The sequence below is a fragment of the Octopus sinensis genome, linkage group LG1 (assembly GCF_006345805.1).
Source record: "Octopus sinensis linkage group LG1, ASM634580v1, whole genome shotgun sequence".
NCBI lineage: Eukaryota > Metazoa > Mollusca > Cephalopoda > Octopoda > Octopodidae > Octopus > Octopus sinensis.
In genome coordinates this window covers 199,465,360-199,487,004 of record NC_042997.1, presented here as the reverse complement: position 1 = coordinate 199,487,004, position 21,645 = coordinate 199,465,360, and the positions used below count along the sequence as shown (strand labels likewise).

Below are 21,645 nucleotides of genomic sequence, written 5' to 3'. Positions count from 1 at the left end.
CACCTTGAGTACTGGATGCATTTTACGGTGATATTTGTGCTGGAGAGTTTGTTTAGTTCCCTCTGCTCTCTACTTGAATGAGGCAAGTGTGACCATGAGTTTGAATAGAAGAGCAAAGAGGATGACAGAAGAGCAAGGTATGATTGTGATGGAAGCAAAATGTTGATAGGCAGCTTCAGAGAGAGGAGATTAAATAGAAAAACTGCATGATAGAGGACCAGTGAGTGATACAAAGATGGCAGTGATGATAGCGAGGAGTTACATGAGGGTGAGTGAGTGAATGATGGCTTGTAGTAAAAAATAATCCTAATGTTTGTAGAAAATATTTTGTGGATGAATAATGTATTTAAAAAATCTTCTGGAAACACTGAATTATTTTGGTAAAAAAATGGGAAATTTTTTTTTAATATCATTTACATATGTTTCTTCAAGTAACCCAGCTCTAAGATATATTTTATACTTCTATGTACTTTTTACAAGATATTTTGATATCAGGACTTTCAAAATGAAAAATTCTAATGATTAAAGGTTTGAAAGAAATTTAAATGTTTTAGCTATGAAAAATCAATCACTTAGTAACAGTTTCAATAATATTTTTGTATCAATTCTTTGTTATTGATAGAATCATTATTGAAATATATACAAGCTTTGTACAGAAAAATCAATAGTTTTGAGATATTTAATTATTGAAAGAAAACATTGTACATGTACATTTGGAGTTAATAACATCGAACAAATAAAATAAATTTCATTCCTACTTGATTCTGTTAAAAATGTCTATTTCTTTACTTCATTAATTTTAGCTTCACACACACACATGCATGAATGCACATGTGTGCACACACTCTTTCACAACAACTAGATGAAAGATCTAATGTAGACTTCTGCAAATGATTGTATACACAGAAAATATCTCCAAACATCAAGTCAACAAAATTTATTATGTTTATAGCTAAAGAACAGAAAACCAGTTATCACTTTAATTTTCAATTTTATACTCAAAACACATCCATGTTTACAACAGAATATCGAAGTGAGAATAACTGGGTTGATATTCACACATAATTCCAAATAAAAATTCTGACTGATGGGATTTTAGGATTTATAATTTTGAAAAATACAATAGAATTAGGTGATGACAATGTATATGTCTTGTGAAAGTGGTGCAATTGGTATTTTTAGACAATTAGGTGTATTAGCCCTTTCATTAACTAGCTGACTAAAACCGTTTCTGGCTCTGTAGTACAAATGTCTTGTTTTCATAAGTTTTGAATTACAGTCTTCCACCTAACCTTAGTTACAATTTATGTTCCTAACATTAGCTAAATGATAACTAAGTTATTTTACTAAATTCTTTGTTACATTTAAAATTAATTGAAAGTAACACAGAGCATCTCAACAGAAATATGGTGACAAAAGGGTTAACAAATGATTAATTTAACCCTTTTGATACCAACCCTGCTGAAACCATCTCCAGCTCTGTAGTACAAATGTCTTGTTTTCATAAGTTTTGAATTCAAATCTTCTACCAAATATTAGTTACAATTTGTTTCCTAACACTAGCTGAATGAAAACTAAGTTATTTTACTAGATTTTTTATTATATTTAGAATAATTGAGAGAAACAGAACAACTCAGAATAGATACCGTAATGATAGGGTTAAAGACAGTTTAGTATTTTACTATTCTTTCAGGTATTTCACTAACACAGTTTTAGTTTTGGAAGGATGTAAAGTTAAGCTAACAATGGAAAAACTAAAACTCAACTGTGTTGCTTCCTAACTAATTAAATCCAATGCGATCTAAATCCCATCCATCAGGTAGGGTTTAATTTTTAATGTTCAGTAAGCCTTTTACCTTTGCCCTCCTTGTTGTCATCGAGATTAACCCTTTTGTGACCATGTTTATATTGAAGTTCACTATGAAGTATTTAGCAAAATAATTAATCTCATCAATTTATAAAATTAAGAGAGAAGACTTAAACAGAAACGCTTCAAAATGACCAATTTTTTATCACCCAACTAAAGCAGTTTCAAGCAAGTTGGAATCCAAAAGGTTAAAGGCTTAGAGCATGCTGTTCCAATATTTTATTTTCTGTGGCTTCATAGAGAATTGAAATGAAACATTTATTATGATTGGTATTGGCGTTCCCATTGTCCAATGAGCTTGTGGTAACTTCATTGTAGATTTCATTTCAATTTTAGGAAATATTAATTTTAGAAGTTGCCAGATGCACAAATCAGAAACAACATGACATGTTACTATAAATATCACTTTTTCTTTTCTTGTTTAGAATTGCTAATATTATTTGCCTATCAAATGCATCTTTCATGTACCAATGTTTCATGAGACATTTCCTATTTTAGAGTTACCTAAGAAGGAACATTCCATTCATAAGTTTGGATATTATACTCTGAGTTGAATATTATTCCTAAAAGTGTTATATATGTATATGTACACAAATGGACATCTCATCCAATTTGTCTCTTTCAAACCTTTCCTCACACCCTTATACCCCCCTATCAACCATCCCTGCATCATTCTTACTGCATTATTCTGATGTTGTAATTAAACAAGAGCAGAACTACATACTTCAGCTCTTTCTAAGCCACTGGTTATCTCTTTCTCTCCCCTAAATAACCTCTTGTTGACACCCATACCTCATTCATAACCCTATTTTCTACCATTGACCAGTTTCACCATTGTTTGCCATTCATTATATCTTCACTGACATAGTTCTGACCTTCTTCACCCTTATCATTATGTATCTCTTATTCTGTTCCCACACACCTGCAGCACTACCCCCCCCCCCCCCTCTCACCCCTCCTCATCCTTCTCCTATTTACAGTTTATTATTATTCTGCTGCTCGTCAACTTCCATTACTGTCAGTCATTGTCTCCTCTCCCTTGAGCTACTTCTGTTAACATATATTCCTAATGCTTATCACCTTCCCCCCCAACTTATATTTACCTTCCACCCTTGTTCCTCATCACTACCTTCAACCCTCCATCTCTAACTATCTCACACTTTCCTCCCACACTAGTGCAACTTTTACCTATCCACTCTTCCTGTTTGTCTGCCTCCACACTATCTTCTCTTCACCATTTTGTACCTTGAGGACCCACTCTGATACCTAGTCACCATGTTTATCTTCCTTTTCAGCTCTACCCCAATTACTCCCACCCATTAAACAAGTTAGCCATGCATCTCTTCTACCGTAATAAATCTGTTCCTGTCCTATCAATCATATTCTAATTTCTTCTGCACCTAACATGCAGCTGTCTTCTACTCATTTATACTTCTACTCAGAAAGGTTTTTTTTCATGAGTTATATGGTAACCTCACTAGTGCTGGTGCTGTGAAAAATGTACCAACACTAATGAGGTAACTATGTAATATGACTGGCATTAGGAAGGGCATCCAGCCATAGAAACCCCACCAAAACAGACACTGGAGTATGATACAATCCACTGACTCACTGGGTCTTGTTAAACCAGCCAACCCATGCTAACCTGGAAAATATGTTAAATGATGATAATAATCAATCAATGTGTTTATGAATATTTAATGCTAACAAAATAAATTTTTTTGTGTACTTGTTATCTCTCTCATATAAACGGCAGTTTGTCTGTGCGTGTTTCTGTGTGTCTGTTTGCTTTACCCTCACCCTGACCACGGCTTTCAACCGATTCTGATGAACTGCACCACATAGCCCGTCATAATTCAAAACTAACGCAGCGAAATTTTGAAAAGTTCCCCATTCTGAAAAAATCGATAAATTCGACATGGGTCGAGAATCAGAAACACGAACCACAAACTGTCTAGGGGACGCAACTCCACCTTTTTTAACTAAAAAAAAATTTACCATCATTTTTTTTTTTTCCATTTTTTTGCTATTTTTGGCTATAATCTCTAAAAATGCTTTATATTATTTCCCTTACAAACCTGAGCATGCCGGGCGATACTGCTAGTCAGAAATAATTCTAACTACTTGACATTAAAATCAAATAATATACAGGAATTTTTTTCTAATATGACATTTACAAATAAAATAAATTTTTATCATATCTATCTATCTATCTATCTATCTATCTATCTATCTATCTATCTCTATATGACATCATTTATACATACATTCATACACATGTATACACACATATCCTTTTCACAACTTCATGCAAAAAAGAAATAAAATAAAACTGAAATCAAGAATTTAGAAATATCTAATTAAAAATATTTATATTTGTAATTCTAATTATTTAAATAAATCTTATAATTATCATTAAGAAAAATTAAATAGAATTTCAATCATCCTAAAATTCTTAACTAATTTTTGCAAGGAGTGTGTTATTTTCTCTGTTTAAAAAATGATTACTATCACAAGTAAAGCTAGCTTTCTAACTAAGATACTATTTTTTCATTTATTTATCATTACTTTAAACTATTCACTGAGCTGAATGGTTTATTCAGCTCTGTGTTCTTACAAAGAACAGAATAGTTCTTTGTAACAATACTGACTACTAAAACGAATCATAAAAAATATAGAATAGATAATTTCAAATTTTATATTATTAGTAGACAAATACATTCAATCAAAAAAAAAAAAAAAAAAAGATCACAACCGCAATTAAATTTTCCTTAATATTGAAAAAGTAAACTAACTATTGATATTAAAAATGTTTTTATACAGAAAATATATTTTAAGATATTTATTTAAAGAGCAAAATTCAAATAGACGCATGTACGCACTCACACTTTGTGGATGTATTTGTTTATTTCATAAAACAATGTTCAATGAATCACCGAAACCATTCTATGACATTTGTTGACATTCAAAATAATTATATACTAGATTTAGTTTAAACTTACAGTGAAATATATATGTATATATATACTGAAATATCAAAAATGAGCAAATTATACCTTCCATAAAATTCACAAATGATACAAATAATAACATGAAAAAGATTAAAAGCACAGTGCCAATTAGTTTTGTAATCAAATATGTGTTTACAAAAAATAATCTATAATGATTAGATTGCAAAAAAGAATATGGATAGGTGATATTATAATATTAGTACACAACACATTGTTTCTACACAGCATTCTAGCTAAAAGCCCCAAAAGCCTGGAAAACAAGTTTTAGACAATATGAAATAGAACTGAAAAACATAAATAATGATTAATGAGAAAAGACTTAACTAAACAGACTAGTAAACATAACTTATTATTTCAACATTGAATTTAAAACATTCATTTTATTAAACAATATTACAATTTGCCACAATTTATATGAGGGAAATTTAAATTGGCAATTTTAATTAATCTGAATTTGTTCAGTAAATTTTATATCTGTTTTTAAAAATGGGTATATGCTCAGTTTCTGATGTGGTGAATGAAAATATTTTGAAGTTTTTTTGGTTTTTTTACTTCAAAGTGCAGGTGAAAAGCAGAAGTTAGCATGGGCATAAAACAGCCAGAAGTAATAAATTAGAATGTGAGGGTGCAGTTGTTCAAATCATGCCTAGGTCAAGTACATAAAGGTTCTAGATGAATACAAATAAAGAAAATAGCCTAAAACTGTGTGTCGGGTGTTAGATTCGTAAGGTGCTTGATAATGATGTTTCCGTGACTTGACTCCCATTTATAATTCTCAACTTGCCAAAATATATTTGGGAACAATCAGTATTCTGCTCAACAGAAATATATCTTTTACCACAATCCTTGAAAAATAATTAACAATCTAAAATAGTATGCTTGCTACATACATTTCTTATTTTCAGATGAATTTGGGTATCAAATAACATTTAAAATTTTTTTTTTTTTTTTTTGTGAATTATTACATTCTTATGTTTCAATGTGTGAAAAATGAGGTAGTCAAGCAAAACTGTTTTAGTGAACAATTCAGCATTTCTGAATTCGATTTCAGCTGATTTTGATGATGTTCTTAATGATATTTGAAATGGCATGATTATCACAAATATTATTTCTCCTTCTTCTCAATAAAACTGAGGTTTCACGTATAAAATTAAATATAGAATGATATCATTCAGGCTAAAAGGAAAGTTGTCACCACAAAAGAAGAGTTGGGATGGTGGGAACCTATCAGTATTTTACTTAAGCAGTAATATTAAGTTCATTTAACATTAGCATTCAGTTTGAAATTCATCAAAGAAATATATTTGTTTTAAAACTTAGTTTCAAAGAATAGTGTTTAATGACAAAAGTGCAGGCTAAAAGAATTGGTGTAAACATTTATGCTTGTTATTGGATTTGAATAACTGATGGAAAAGAGAATTTAATTCCAAAACAATGAACTCAAAATTTAAAGGAATACAAAGTTAAAACAAAAATATATTGAAAATGAAACTAGTTCAGTATCAGAAAATTTAATTCAGATCAGAAAATTTATATTAAATTGTAATAATAATAATAATAATAACGTATGAACAAAAATCAAAATGAAATAAATGTTTCTCCATAAAGTATAACAAAGTCTATCAAAGTATTTAGTAAGAAAAGACACTTCAAATTTTATCATTTAAGGAAGTCATTCAATAATATTATTAAAAGCCATCAGATCAAAGTGAATAAATTGAATTGTTAGAAAATCAGAAATATATTTCATATCAATAAAATAAGCCACAGTTTCAATGGTTTGAATTCACCTGCCTTAAGCTTGTTGACGTACCTGCCACACAAACAAAGCAGCAGAGTTTTTGATCAAACTAAAACAGACTGGATGGAAAATTAGATACAACATGCCCTGTTTGCTAGATTGTACCTTACATACCCAGCCACTCCAAAGTAGGGCTCTACAGCTTTGTCTCTCAGAACACATTGGAGTATTGCTTATCTGGAATGTAATCTGTGTATAGTGAAACTCTTAACTATTTGATTGGTTACATGTTTGGCAAAGGTCTTCAGGCTGACCAAAACTATAAACAACAAACCAGCATCAAGAGAAGCAGCACTGATACAACTAATATCTGTTGGAAAAGCATGAATGAAAGCAAACTGCTGAATGTTTATCCAGCATTAATAATGGTTGGTTATAATGAATCTAGCTGATAAACTAAAAGCTCAAAGCATTACAAACATAAATTTTTGGGCAAAAGACTCATCACATAAGCTATGATTTGCTATTCTTTTACTGGCTTCACTCATTGGATTGTATTCATACTGGGGCATTATCTTCAATGGCTTTTGTCACTAATATCAACAGCAGTACTTACATATTATATGGACCACACATAAAAGAATCACATGATCAACCTAGATATAATGAGGGCACAAACAGAACATAATCAAATATCACAAGGTATTTTTGCTCATACTGATTCTGTCATCCTGCAGTGTTTTATATATGTGTATATATGTCATGGCAGATACTGGTGTCACGCAACTGGCATCCATGCTGGTGTGACATAAAAGCACCCATTACACTTTCAGAGTGGTTGGTGTCAGGAAGGGCATCTGGCTGTAAAAACTGTGCCAAATTAGGCTGGAGTTTGGTGCAGCCCCTCAGCTTACCAGCTCTGGTCAAACCATTCAATCTATGCTAGCATGGACAATGGATGCTAAATGATGATATATGTTACTTGTTGAATCTGGAGGAAGGGGTAGTGCCTGTGAGCTTTGCAGGTCTCTCCAGACCTGGTGAGCATGATGCTGTTAATATTCTGTTTAAACTGCTGCAGCTCAACCAGATCAATACCTACAGGAAAGGCATGTGCAAGGAGATTTCAGAGGGAGCAGTATTCTGTGGAGAAAGGCCTGGGCATAATAGTCTGTGCAGGACTGAGGATGTTGGATCCACTAATACATATATGCAGGAGGCTTCTACAGAGTTTCTGTCAATCAAATTTAACTTACAAGGTTTTGGTTGACATGAAATTATAGCAGAAGACACTTCACTAATATGCTACAAGCAGGGATCATGTCCAAAACCACACAGAAGCCCTAACTTCAAACAGCCATGCCTGCTTCTCCCATCTTTTCTAGTTTTCAAATTAATTATTTATACTTTGCTTAATTTTACTACAATAATCATAATTAATTACAGGTAACATCTGAAGTATTAAGAAAGTTTATCCCTTTAATTTATTATATTAAGTATTATTTCAAACTATAACATATTATTGGTTTTAAAACAAATGGATTAATAGTCTGTGATAAATATGTTTATTCTCTAATAAATATCAATTTATATTTTAATGTAATATATAATAGACTAATTACGGATGTATGAGTAAAATTTTTTCTAAATTAGCTAGTTTTAATTTTATATATATATATATATTTTTTTAGAAAGAAATATAAACTTAGCTATAAACATGCTGAGCAAATAAGAAAAACTTAAACCAATAACACATTGGTTAGTTACAAAAAGAAAAATGAAACCAATATCAGTTAAATGAAAGAAATGGAAACAAAAGTGAAGTTTTGTTATTTAGTTAATAATTCCATCAAGTCCTCAAGAATTCTGCAAATTGGAAAACTATAATTTATTTGAAGAAAAAAAAAAAGGAAAAAGAAAGTAAAAAATGTGTTACAAAATTGCTAAAAAAATCTTCTAACAGAAATGATACAACACAAAACTGAAATAGAAATAAGTGCAAATAAAGCTAAAAGATTTATGCAGAATTAGTGCAGTTAATATTAGAACCATGACATGGATTTAAAGTAGTTAGTTTTATGAGTTGGGAATAAGGTGAGTATAACAGTTGGTGTTTGTTAAATATCCTTAGTAATAATTATGGTGGTGTTAGTATAATTAATGACAGCAACAGCAGTAACTACGTACATAATCTACGTTGTTTTTTAGAAGTTGTTAATTATGAAAACATGCATCAGGCAAACCGGCATGCATGAAAAGATATGGCAAGACGATTTTCATAAGTGGACAGAAAAAAAAAAGATAAAGAAGTAACCTGTATGTCTGAGGGAAGAAAGGAAGTAAGGGTGAAAAAAAAAATGAAATTACACTTATCCACCAGCCTTATCCGTCTTTGTCTTAGCTAATCTCCTCCAGCAACTTAGAAGACACCCATAATGGTTTTATAAAGGCAACATCTTTACTATCCTATCAGTCATTTGACACAAGGTTGATCCTTTTAAAAGATTTATTTCAATCAATGGAATGCTTTTAAATTTATTGAAATTTAATTTTCCCATATAATTTTTGGGGATGGCTATTTTAAATATAGCAATGATATCGATAGAGAAGTCATATCCAATTTGGATTTAGTTTCTTCTTGCAAGTTCATAATCATTTCAGGAATTTGATACTGACAAAATCAAATTTTTCCATCTATGAAATTATTGATATAATAACTGCAAAATGAAGTCAATCCAAAGTGAAAAAAATAAATTTATTCACTTTTTGTCTTGTTATCAAAAATCCAATTTTTGAGGTGTCTGTTCCAGTGACACCAGTATATGACTGCTATTTATTTTCCTGTCTTTAATTAAATGAAAAATGAATATTTGGGGATTTTAACTTAGAGATGAAAGAAATAAAAATAGATGCTGTAATGCAGTTAGTTTGTTGCTCTCTACAGTCTGACATTTTTATAAAAATCAGCAGATGCTTTCTCTTTCACTGTCTTAAAGTGAAATTGCATCGAGAACAAAATAGAAGTAGCCGTACTTATAATAGATGTACTAAGCAGTACATAAGCTTTCTGCCTAATTTCTATCATGTTAGATCCCTTTTTAAAGTTTTCTATTCCTTACTGCATGGATTATTTCGATGAGGGTAATATGAAACAGCATATTTTAAGGTTGGGAATTATTCGGATGCTCAAACCAGTTAGTGCTAAGTGTAAAAATCATTTAACACCTGTTATTGACAGGCACAGGATGCTTCCATGAAGTCTTTTTTGTAGATAAGCCAGACTGGTGTGGAACAGAAGCTGACTGCAGCGACAGTAAAGCACTATCTTGAGAGGAGCAGGTAGGATCCACATTTGCACAGCTTTCCGATGATCTAAGGCAATGAGAGGGACGAAAGAAAGAGAGAAAGTTTATTTACAAAGAAATAAGACACACATTACATATATGAAGAAGGCACACGACATAGTATAAAATAAACGTTCATCTATGTGCAATCAAACTATCGTCTATGATAGTATCGTCTGTTGCAATCATAGGGTTTGTATGATTATTGATACTGAAAAAGAAAGCCTTCAACTAATTACAACACATTTGGCACAATTCAAATTCACATTTGAACATTTTAATCTAAAAGAAATAGTGTAATATTAGAATTTTCACCTTTATGTATGCGGTAGAGAGAATTCTAAATACTTGAAGTAAAAATACTTAATCTAGAAAATTTCATTTTTTACTCAATGCTTTTGTGATTTTCCTCAAACAAGTTTGAGAAATTCACTGAGGTAAAAAAAAAAAAACTTTTGATTCTTCCATTTTGTAATAAATGGTAAACATCACTGGGGAAAAATCCTCAAAGGCACTTCTTAGTTTTGTACATATTCTATGAGCTGCATAAAGATGAATAACAATCAGTGTAGCTATAAAGGAGAATAAACAAAACAAATATCACAATGCATTTGTGTTCATACTGATTCTGTCATCCCTCACCGAAATACATACACGCACACAAATATGGTTTAGAATTCAGTCATGTCAATATTAGACAACTATTGCTCTTTCATGTAATGAATACCATCCTCTTAAACTTATTATTAGTACAAGCTTGGCTAAAAAAAAAAATGAAAAAATAGTTTGTTTTTTTTCTCTCTGGATAAATGCAAAGAAACAAGTTTTCAGAGAAGCTTGTAGCAGTAACCAAGCAGTGAAAATTAACTAAAACTTATCATATGGCGTACTACTAGATACACAATAAGACGAGAAACTTGGTGGGAGGAAGCCATTGCAGGTTATGGAACTATCAGGAGCAATTGCAAAGGACTTTTGAATTGAACCGAGACCTGTATAATTCCTACAAACGAGGTAGAGATGGTCTGTCCATTGATTACACGAAAAGAATGAAAAACAACTGGGATTTAAAATACCCCACCTACCCAAGACCAGTGTATGGAAACCTGGCAGTCAATCGTTCATTTTAATATGTGATATATATTTTATCCAACACAAAAAGAAATGACTGCTCTTCTTCTTCCCAGAGATATCTTGCAGCAGTTTACTTTACTACATCTTTGAAAGCAACTGGTCTAATCTAAAGCAGCAGAACCGAATTAAAATAGTGGTGACTCTGTGGATCATTTAGCCATGTTCGTACCAGTCTGCCTGAGTCCACCTTGGTTCTATGATACAAACATCTTGCTTTAAAATGATCTAAATTAAAATTTTCCATCAAAATTTCAATTTAATTTCTTCTAAACATTATCTTAACAATGACTGGGTTATTTAGGGCAGTGAGCTGACAGGAACGTTAGCACGCTGGGCGAAATGCTTAGCAGTATTTTGTCTGTCTTTACATTCTGAGTTTAAATTCCACTAAGGTTAACTTTGCCTTTCATCCTTTCGGGGTCAATAAATTAAGTTCCAGCTCCATACTTGGGTCGATCTAATCAACTGGCCCTCTCCCTCAACAGTTTGAGGTTTTATGCCTATATTAGAAAAGAATGACTCAGTTATTTTTCTAAAGTCTTCATTATTCTAAAAAAACTAATTGAAACAAATGTAGTGCATTTCAATAGAAATCTGGCAAAAAAAAAAAAAGGAGTTCAAGTACTCCTCCTACAGCTGCCACTTTGTTGTATTCTCATCTATATTTGAGAGCAGAAAAATTGACATTAAGACAAAGATCATCATCATCATCATTTAATGTCCGCTTTCCATGCTAGCATGGGTTGGACGATTTGACTGAGGTCTGGCGAACCAAACTACAATCTGTTCTGGCTGTGTTTCTACAGCTGGATGCCCTTCCTAATGCCAACCACTCCGAGAGTTTAGTGGGTGCTTTTACGTGCCACCGGCACGAGGGCCAGTTTGGTGGAACTGGCAATGGCCATGCCCAAATAGTGCTTTTTATGTGCCACCTGCATAGGAGCCAGTCCAGTGGCACTGGCGACAACCTTGCTCCAATGTTTCACATGCCACCAGCACAAGTGCTAGTAAGGCGACGCGGTAACAATCACGCTCGAATGGTGTGCTTAACATGCCATCGGCACGAAGGTCAGCTTGCTGCTCTGGCGATGAACCTAAATACATTATAGAATTATCTGATATGTTTTGTTACTGAAATTATAATTTTTCCACGCTATTAACCTCATCTGCTTGAGTATTTATGTAGTCTTTGGCTGATTTGAATTCAATCTCAGACCATGTACATATCCAAGAATTAAATATCTGATGGCAATCAGCAGTCAGAAACAGTTTATATATAAATACTGTAAATCTACATTGCCAAGGTGTAGTTAGTAATCCATAATATTATAATTTTAATAAAGGATGGTTGTAGATAATGAGGTGATATTCTTGTGCTCTTGAAATCAATATGATAAATGTGTTTTGGAATAAGCACTCGAAGAAAGCTTCTGTGTAGTTTCTTGATATGTTAAAACCAGTTGCAAACTTTATTACCAACAATCTTAAATATTAGTGAATATTCTAAGTAATCTAAATCTGGGTATGATATACCAAAAAAGCAAGGTGGCTTTATACCTGGAATACCAGGTATAATACCAATATTTAAAATACAGAAATAGATGAAGCAACTAACACATCTACATGCTTGGAAGAAATGTGAAAGTAACAACTCTGCACAAATAGATCTGAAGATTATTGAAAACAGAAATACACTCCAGCAAAGTGGACAAACATAAAACATGATTCATCAAAATTCCCGAGAGAACCTCTATAAGGTTGCTCAACATGTTAGATGTAGCTGCATGTGATGGTTGTAAATGAACAGCACCACCATTAAAGTGATGTGTCATTGCTAAAACAACCTTGATCGTAGGTTTACCGGATTACAGTTGACTTGGGAATTAGCAAAACAGTTCTCTTAAGCAATAACAAAGCCCATAACAAATCATGTTAATGAAAACAATGTGTGGCTGTTATTTATTTTATTTTTTTTCTAAAAGCAAATAACACAGAATATCAATGCTAGTGTAAAGAGAAGTTCCAGCATTTCACACAAACACAACAAATGTACACTCTGTAAATACAAAGACGAACAATTTAAACATTCTGCTTCTGCACTGCAGCGTTAATGATATAAAAGCACCTTTACGGAATTAAAACCATTTAATCACCAAACACTGCAAACACATTGCAACACTACAGGAAACAATGGTAAAACGCACTACAAATTTCAAATTATATCCCATAAAGGTGAGAAAGGCTTAATTACAGTAAAATTATTTGTCCAGAATGTAACTACAATGATTAGAACACAGTGATAAACTAGAAACGTGAGGATTCAAAATAAAACCAGCATTGAAATGGTTTAACAAGGTGGCGAGCTGGCAGAAATGTTAGCACGCTGGGCAAAATGCTTAGCAGTATTTCATCTGCCACTACATTCTGAGTTCAAATTCTGCTGAGGTCGACTTTGCCTTTCATCCTTTCGGGGTCAATAAATTAAGTACCAGTTATGCACTGGGGTTGATGTAACATATATCCCCTCCTCTCCCAAAAAGTACCCCCACCCAGAACTGCTTCCCTCATTCATCATCCTTGCCCTCACTCTTTCAAATAATCACTTTTTTCTCTCTCTCTCCCTTTTGCTATATTCCATTCTATACACCTCACTTGTCTATCATTCTCAATGCCTTTCCATCATGACCCACCTCTTTAGCCCCCTATATATCCCTCCACACAACTCCACCACTTTACACCTCATTCTACTACTCTGTTCTACTCATCTTTCTGAGCCACTCCTATTTCTCCCACCTTACCTCCATACATATTGGTATTTCCCATCATCTGCACCATCACCTTTGTTTATTACTCACTACATCAACCCCTACTTCTCCCTGTCTACTCTTTCCTCAGACTCCCATGAATTCATCCACTTTCTCACCCCCCCCCCCATGCAATGTCTTCTCTTATGCTCAAAGTCTCCTTCCTTGAGAGTTTACTCTATCACTACATTCCTCTTTTCTCCCTCAGCCATGTATCTCCTCTGCAGCAAGACACCTCTGCTTGACCCTCTAACATACCTCAGCCTTCAACTCTTTGAATACAACCACTCACCATCACCATCCCCTCCAAAATACTTCGTCTTAGCAGTGGGAGATGTGTTGCAATTCACATAGTATCCTCAATAGTACCAGTGGCACACAAAAAAAAAAGCAGCCAATATATTCTGTAAAGTGATTGGCTTTAGGAAGGGCATCCAACCATAGAAACCATTCCTAGGATGACAACAGAGCTTGATGCTGCCCTTCAGCTTACTGGTTCCTTATCAAATTGTTCTACCCATTACATGAAAAGCAGATGTTAAATTATGATGATGATGAGGATAATGATGTATACATGATGGGCTTCTTTCAGTTTCTGTCTACCAAACCCACTCATGTGGCTTTTGTTAGAAAGTTAGCTTCTTAACTACACAATCACTTCATTTGAAATTCACTCTTCATTCATGGTATTGTCCCTCTCTACACATATTTTGCATTGATCACCCTTCTGTGCTAATCATGTCCCTTTCTCTGCTGAACCACTTCCTTCCCATCTCTACTTCTGCTGCTCTTCACTCCTTGTACCATCCCTCTAACTCATATTTAATGATGACCACCCATCCACTTTTGTTCCCCCGTTCACTTTCTCCACTGTCTTATTCCTACTCCATCTCTTCTAACCATCAATGGTGTATCTCATACACCCTTGCAACTTCTACCCATCCATCATCCAAGCTCTTCTATCCAAACTGTTTCTATTCTTCACCCTTTTGTACCTGGTCTCACTTTGACATCCTATCACTACCGTCCTCAACTTGCTTTCCAGCCACATTCTGATCTCTCCAATCTGCTCTTATATAATGCAAAATGACCATGAATCTCCTCTACAGCAAGAATCCTGTTCTCAGCCATTCTTTTGTGCTTTAACCTCACAACATCTAGCATCTACCAGTCTCACTCTTTTAAGCAGATCTTAGCTTTTTTCAGGGCAACTTTACTAGTACTGGTGCCACGAAAAAAAGCACCTGTAAAGTGATTAGCATTAAGAAGGGTACCCAATAATATAAATGCCAAAGCGGGGGCATTGGAGCAAATCTTTTTACTCATTGAATCATGTCCAATATGATCCAGATTTAGCATTTTCTTGGTTCCACGTTGTGGTACGTTGGACAAGTGTCTTCTACAACTTCCCCAGACTGACCAATGTCTTGTGAATGAATTTAATAAACAGAAACTCTATTAATCCTATCTTGTACACACACACAGTAGCACATGCTTTCAAACATGTATGTGTGAATATACGCTAATGTTGATATTTCACTCGGTACCATTTGAGAAAAGCAGTGCTGTGGTTCCTTGTTGAAATGATACATAGATTTTCTGTACTTCTGAAGACCTGTGACTTATACAAAACCCATAGCTAAGGAACAGGTTTGGGTCAGCAACAGGAAGAGTATCCAAATGGATGTTAAATGAACAGGCAAGGGATACAGAGAAGTTGCAAATTAAACAGTCTTGCCTCATAAAAACATTAGAGAATTTTTCCTCCAAGTCTAAACTACACAGTGATAAGTGCTATTCATCTAAGTAATGAGATTTTTGAGAATATGGATATGAAATAAAGCATTAAGTCTAGTTTTTGTTTCACCTCTTACTCAAAAGTGAACATAATGGCTTTCACCACAAATTCATAGAAAAGGGAAATTTTTAACTCTTATGAAGAAGCACATGTATTTTAGGAGCAATTAGGATATTTACAGTAATCTATCAGTAGTTATTTTATTAGTAGATTCCCAGATATAAGGAAAGCAAAGTTGATCGCCAAGGGATCCAAACACCAGATATATAAAAACAAAACCAGATGGTACAACGAAGCGTACCATTTCTGAGATTCCTTTGACCTCACATTTTCAACACTAATAATATTTTATCAAAGTGTAACCAAAGTTATTATAATCTTGTTTATTTTGATGGAATGAAAAATAAAATTAAAAATAAATAGATCAGAATGAGGTGAATAAATGTTGAAGTATGGTGAGCTGATCTATGGAATAATAGGGTTTTTGTGTTATTGCATAATTAGGGAAAAAATGTGGTGCCCAAGATCCTTTACAGGGTCTCCAAGATAGGAGAGAGAGAGAGAGAGAGAAGTGGGGTAAGATACCTTTAAATCTGAGATCTGGCTTGAATATCCGCAATAAAGTGGACACAGCTAAAGGCACCCTAGAACCTGGTACCAGTGTTAAACTATGTAGCAGATTAAGTCTATCAGTCAAGTAGACCATGATGGGATTTGAACTCAGATGTCAAGAATTGAAATAAATACTACAAGGTAAACACATCTGATGGTATAACAGTTCTGCCAAGCCATTGCTCTAGATTCATACCTTCTTCTTTGATTCCCTAAAGGGATAAAAGATAATGTTGGCTTTGGCAGGATTTGAACTCAGAACATAAGCTGAAATAAATATTCTTTTCTATTCTAAGCACAAGGCCCCAAATTTTGGGGAGGGGTCTAGTCGATTAGATAAACCCCAGTATGCAACTGGTACTTAATTTATTGACCCTGAAAGGATGAAAGCCAACCTCAGCAAAATTTGAACTCAGAACGTAAAAACACAAAATACTGCTAAGCATTTCGCTTGGCGTGCTAACGTTTCTTATTTCTTTACTACCCACAAGGGGTTAAACATAGAGGGGACAAAGAAGGACAGACAAAGGGATTAAGTTGATTACATTGACCCCAGTGCACAACTTGTACTTAATTTATCGACCCCCAAAAGGATGAAAGGCAAAGTTGACCTCGGCAGAATTTGAACTCAGAATGTAACGGCAGACGAAATACCTATTTCTTTATTGCCCACAAGGGGCTAAACATAGAGGGGACAAACAAGGACAGACATAGGTATTAAGTCGATTACTGGTACTTAATTTATCGACCCCGAAAAGATTAAAGGCAAAGTCAACCTCGGCAGAATTTGAACTCAGAACATAGCGGCAGATGAAATACCACTAAGTATTTCGCCCGGTGTGCTAACATTTCTGGCAGCTCACCATCTTAAGCTAGAATAAAATATACAAAGCATTTCACCTGATATTTTAATGACTCTACCAATTTGCCATTGAGGATTGTGGGATTATAAATGAAGTTGACATAAATGAGGATTACCCAAGAATAAGAGTATTTTACTTCATGCTAACAGAAAAATATTGAACTAGACCTTGGCCACTGTAGTAAAGCCATATGTAAGCAATATCAAAGAAGAACTCTATTAGTAAATTGTCATTAAAAATATAAAGTTTCAATGATCTAAAAAACTAGTTTATAGTTTTTTAGACCTTTCGAGAATAAGAAAATGATTTATATTTAAAAAAAGCCAAAATGTATGTATTTTCTTCTTTGATTACTTAAAAGCTAATTCTTTCAAATTTGTATTTCTCTAAATATATTTTTTATATATTAAAAGATTTTAAGTAAAGTTTTCTTATTTTCAAAGGCAGCTAATTTTACAGCTAACACAAATTCGATTATATCCACTCTTATTTCATTCTAAAATCATATTTTATATTTAGTATAATGAAATATGTTTACCATGCAGACTGTTCAGTATAAGACAACAGAGATATTAATATAAAATTCAATTGAAATGTTTGGTTTTGTTTTTTTACCCTTTTTTTTAATCTGATAAAATCCTGATAGACTTCTGAACAGTTTTAGAAAGATAACTGAAATTGCATTTTAGGTCTTTCTATGAAAATTAATATTTTTCTCTTCATGGAAGATAACTTTAATAAAATTAATTAAGTAAAAAACAATAACCATTTATTATTTCAAGGAAAGTGGAGTAATGTTGTTAAATTTATGAATGGAACGAAGATAAATATAAGTCGTTTTCAAGCCTACATCAGCAACATAATGCAATTCAAATCCATGGAACAATTGTTGGAAAATATCAGAAATGTAGATCTAAAATGGTATTCAAATAATTCCTTGAGTCAAATTAATACAAAACAAAATAATTAAAAATAGAAAGCAGAAATTTATATTCTCAATTGTTTCTGCTTTTAATGTCAATGTAATTATCTTCAGATTGTTCCTTTATGAAAGTTTCCGGAAATAATAATTGGTTCTCAGAACATTGATCCAGCTCTTTCATAAACGTGCCTTTGTTTCTAAGAAAATTGATGTTTAATCAAGTCAGTTTTCATAAAGTTACTTATAAATTGGAAAATTCATTTTTTTTTTTAATGTTTAATTACTACATACAGTGTAAAGTAAAGGTTATAGATTTTTCAAAATAGCAATGGTATAATTTGCAGATTGCTTGATTCAGTTTCATGATTTTGTTTGCAAGTTTTAAAACTGCTACTACGAAGTAAATATGGCAAAATGAAAGAAACATTAAAAAGCTGTGGTGTTTATTCTGGCTTTCTGTATTCTGAATTAAAATCCTTTCAGAGTTAATAAAGTACTGGAGTTAATTTATCTAACTCTTATTTACAGAAAATTGTCTTATTCTGAAAATAAGGTTGAACTCTTTACTCCACCTCACTATTGCTTTCATAATATATTTCATTACTACCCACAAGGGGCTAAACACAGAGGGGACAAACAAGGAGATACAAAGGAATTAAGTCGATTACATCGACCCCAGTGCGTAACTTGGTACTTAATTTATCGACCCCGAAAGGATGAAAGGCAAAGTTGACCTTGGCGGAATTTGAACCCAGAACGTAACGGCAGATGAAATACGGCTATGCATTTTGCCCAGTGTGCTAACGTTTCTGCCAGCTCACCAGGCACAGCAAAGATCACCACACTGAACAAAAACAATCCTATATAACCTAAAGCCTTCCTGTCCTCAGCCCTCATTTGTTTAGAGTATGTAAACCAGTTCCTAATATGCACACCAATTGTCATTTACTCTTTAAAAGCAAAAACATGTTACGAAGATTTTAGTCATGAGAAGAGGCAGCACCCATAATCCTGATAGACTGGTCAGGTTGATATGTTCCATGTTCAGTTTGAACATCTGTAAGTCTATGATTCCAGAGGAGCATACGTAGGCAGGGAACTACAAAGAGTTGACATTTAGTGGGTATGGTGGGTTAAGAAAGTGGTTACTGGAGTTTGGGTGAGAATGAGATGAAAATGAATATGTTTGATGAATTTCGGTTAAGGTGATATACTATTGAGCTAATTCTGAGAAGCAGAGATCATTGTAGTAGTGGTAGAAAACTCAGAATGACAGGAGACAATATATCTATGGGCTCTAGTTTGTTATTTATATATTTTCCAAAGTTATATACAAAGTTCTAAAGAGTTTATTTGAGAAATGTTATGCATTAAGAGAGTCTAACGATTAAAACCAATATTTAATGTATTTAAAAGTTGTAGGGAATACAAAATACACAAATTTAATTTAATGAGTGTTTTGCTATAGTTAATGATACAAAAGAATATTTTGCAATTGAAACTAAATTTTAGAAAAAGTCAACCAGTCGAATGTTAAGTATTTACATCTGATGATAGGACTTAATTACTATAAACACACCTTTCTGAATATTCTTCAAATGTTTTAATCAAATTCAAATAGATAAGATGTTGATAATGCAAATTAGATTAGAAATAACTCTTGTATTAGAAACAGATGAAAAATTCTTTTTTAGAATTTTGTTCTCATTTAAATATCCACTAATTTTATAAATTTATATGATTTTAACAAGAACATACACAGTTGAAACATTGTACAGAAACATACAAAATATAAAACTTTAATTAAATCATGATTAAAACAGAATGAAATAAAAATATCCACTGAAACAGCAATTGCTTAAACTAACATATGTGCACAAACAATGTGTTCATAGAGACATTTTAACTAATAAGTGTATCCACTTATATCAGAGAAAACTTCATATCCTATAAAATTAAGTAAGGAATGAATAAATTATTTTTCTTCAAATAATTTAGCAAAAAATAATGAAAAGCAGTCAATGATGCGTTTTAGAAATCTTCTCAGTTGAGAAAAATTATACCAGCAAGCAGAATTTTACTTAGTTTACTCAACCTGTCCATTGCAGCATCTAAATTTCTTTAAAGAAAAATTCTCAACCATCTTTAAAATGAAAACTGCAGGTAGGAAATCTTTAGACAATTTCCCCAAAGTAATTATGGCTTAATCATTGTGAGATTGTTGATCAAATACAAAAGTGTAACCTATTTTGATACACTGGACATTTTATTCCTGGAGTTCTGGATCTGTCAGTTGTTCCTAATAGTTTCATCAGTTATACCTATGGCAAAAGTCTACTCAAGTAGGGGATACTTGGCAACAGCAACAGGAGCAGCAAAAATAATTGTATGCATGTGTTTACATGTCACACATGCACACACACGTACATACATACGCACGCACACACAAGTATTTGTTTTAGAAGAAATTTAAAATTCAATCCAAGAAATGATATTTTTGCACTAAAATACATGAAACATAATATTGCAAAACAAAAGAAAAAAAAATCAAAATAAAACATTAGTTTAATTAGATGATATGAGAAAAGATGGCAGGCAATCATTCATTTTAATATCTAAATAGAATAATAAATTTTTAATATGAAATATTTTGGTGTAAAAGAATTACATAATGATAAATTGCTTTGAGCCCCTGAACATTCGTTTCTCTTACTGAAAGTATTCATATAATTTAGGCTATTAAGATATAAAACCATAACCAATATTTAGAAGAAGAAAAAAAAATTCATCTTTAAAATGAATTTTAGAGTGGGAACAAAAAAAAAGAGAATGAAATAAAGACAGGAGAGAAAAGAGAGAAAATTATAACTTTTAAAATGCCTGAAATCCTTTCAAATATTCCTGGGTAGAAGCGAGCATCCATAACAAAATTTGTATGCAAAAGTAGTAGTTAATGTTTTATCAGCATCAAATACATATATATATATATATATATATATATACATATGTGTGTGTGTGTGTGTGTATATATATTTACGTGTGTGTGTATATATTTATATGTATATACATATATATATATATACCCACATATATATTTATATATATATACACATATATACACACACATATATGTATATATATATATATACACATATATATATGTATATATATATATACACACACATATGTATATATATATATATATTATATATATATATTCACATGTATATATATATACACATATATACACACACATATATACATATGTATATATTATTATTATTATTATGTTCTATTTGCACATGCTAAGTAGTTAACAGTTTTATTGAAATACTAGCACCAAGCTCATACTTTAGATATCATGCACTATAGAAAAACAATTATGCTTGGAATCAACTAAAAAAAAGAAAGAAAATAGCAAGTTATTGTGAAAGAAAGAATGTCTTTCCACACTAAACTTACTGATAATATATATATATATATGTGTGTGTGTGTGTGTATATATATAAAGACAATAAAAACAAATCTACAGATTTTACAAGTGAAATT

The 21,645-nt window shown here is 32.4% G+C and overlaps 1 protein-coding gene across 3 annotated transcripts in view; it reads right to left on the bottom strand.

Moving 5' to 3' along the window:
• Window positions 1–21,645, bottom strand: part of LOC115213196 (calcium/calmodulin-dependent 3',5'-cyclic nucleotide phosphodiesterase 1A) — a 720,553-nt gene that overhangs the window by 85,060 nt on the left and 613,848 nt on the right. For 2 of the 3 annotated variants that reach the window (XM_036508297.1, XM_036508301.1), the window contains exon 6: window positions 9,845–9,991. The exons of the other annotated variant lie outside the window; for it this stretch is intronic. In XM_036508297.1, coding sequence (XP_036364190.1) covers window positions 9,845–9,991 — 147 coding nt within the window. The remainder of the gene's footprint in view (window positions 1–9,844; window positions 9,992–21,645) is intronic. 3 annotated transcript variants of the gene reach the window in all.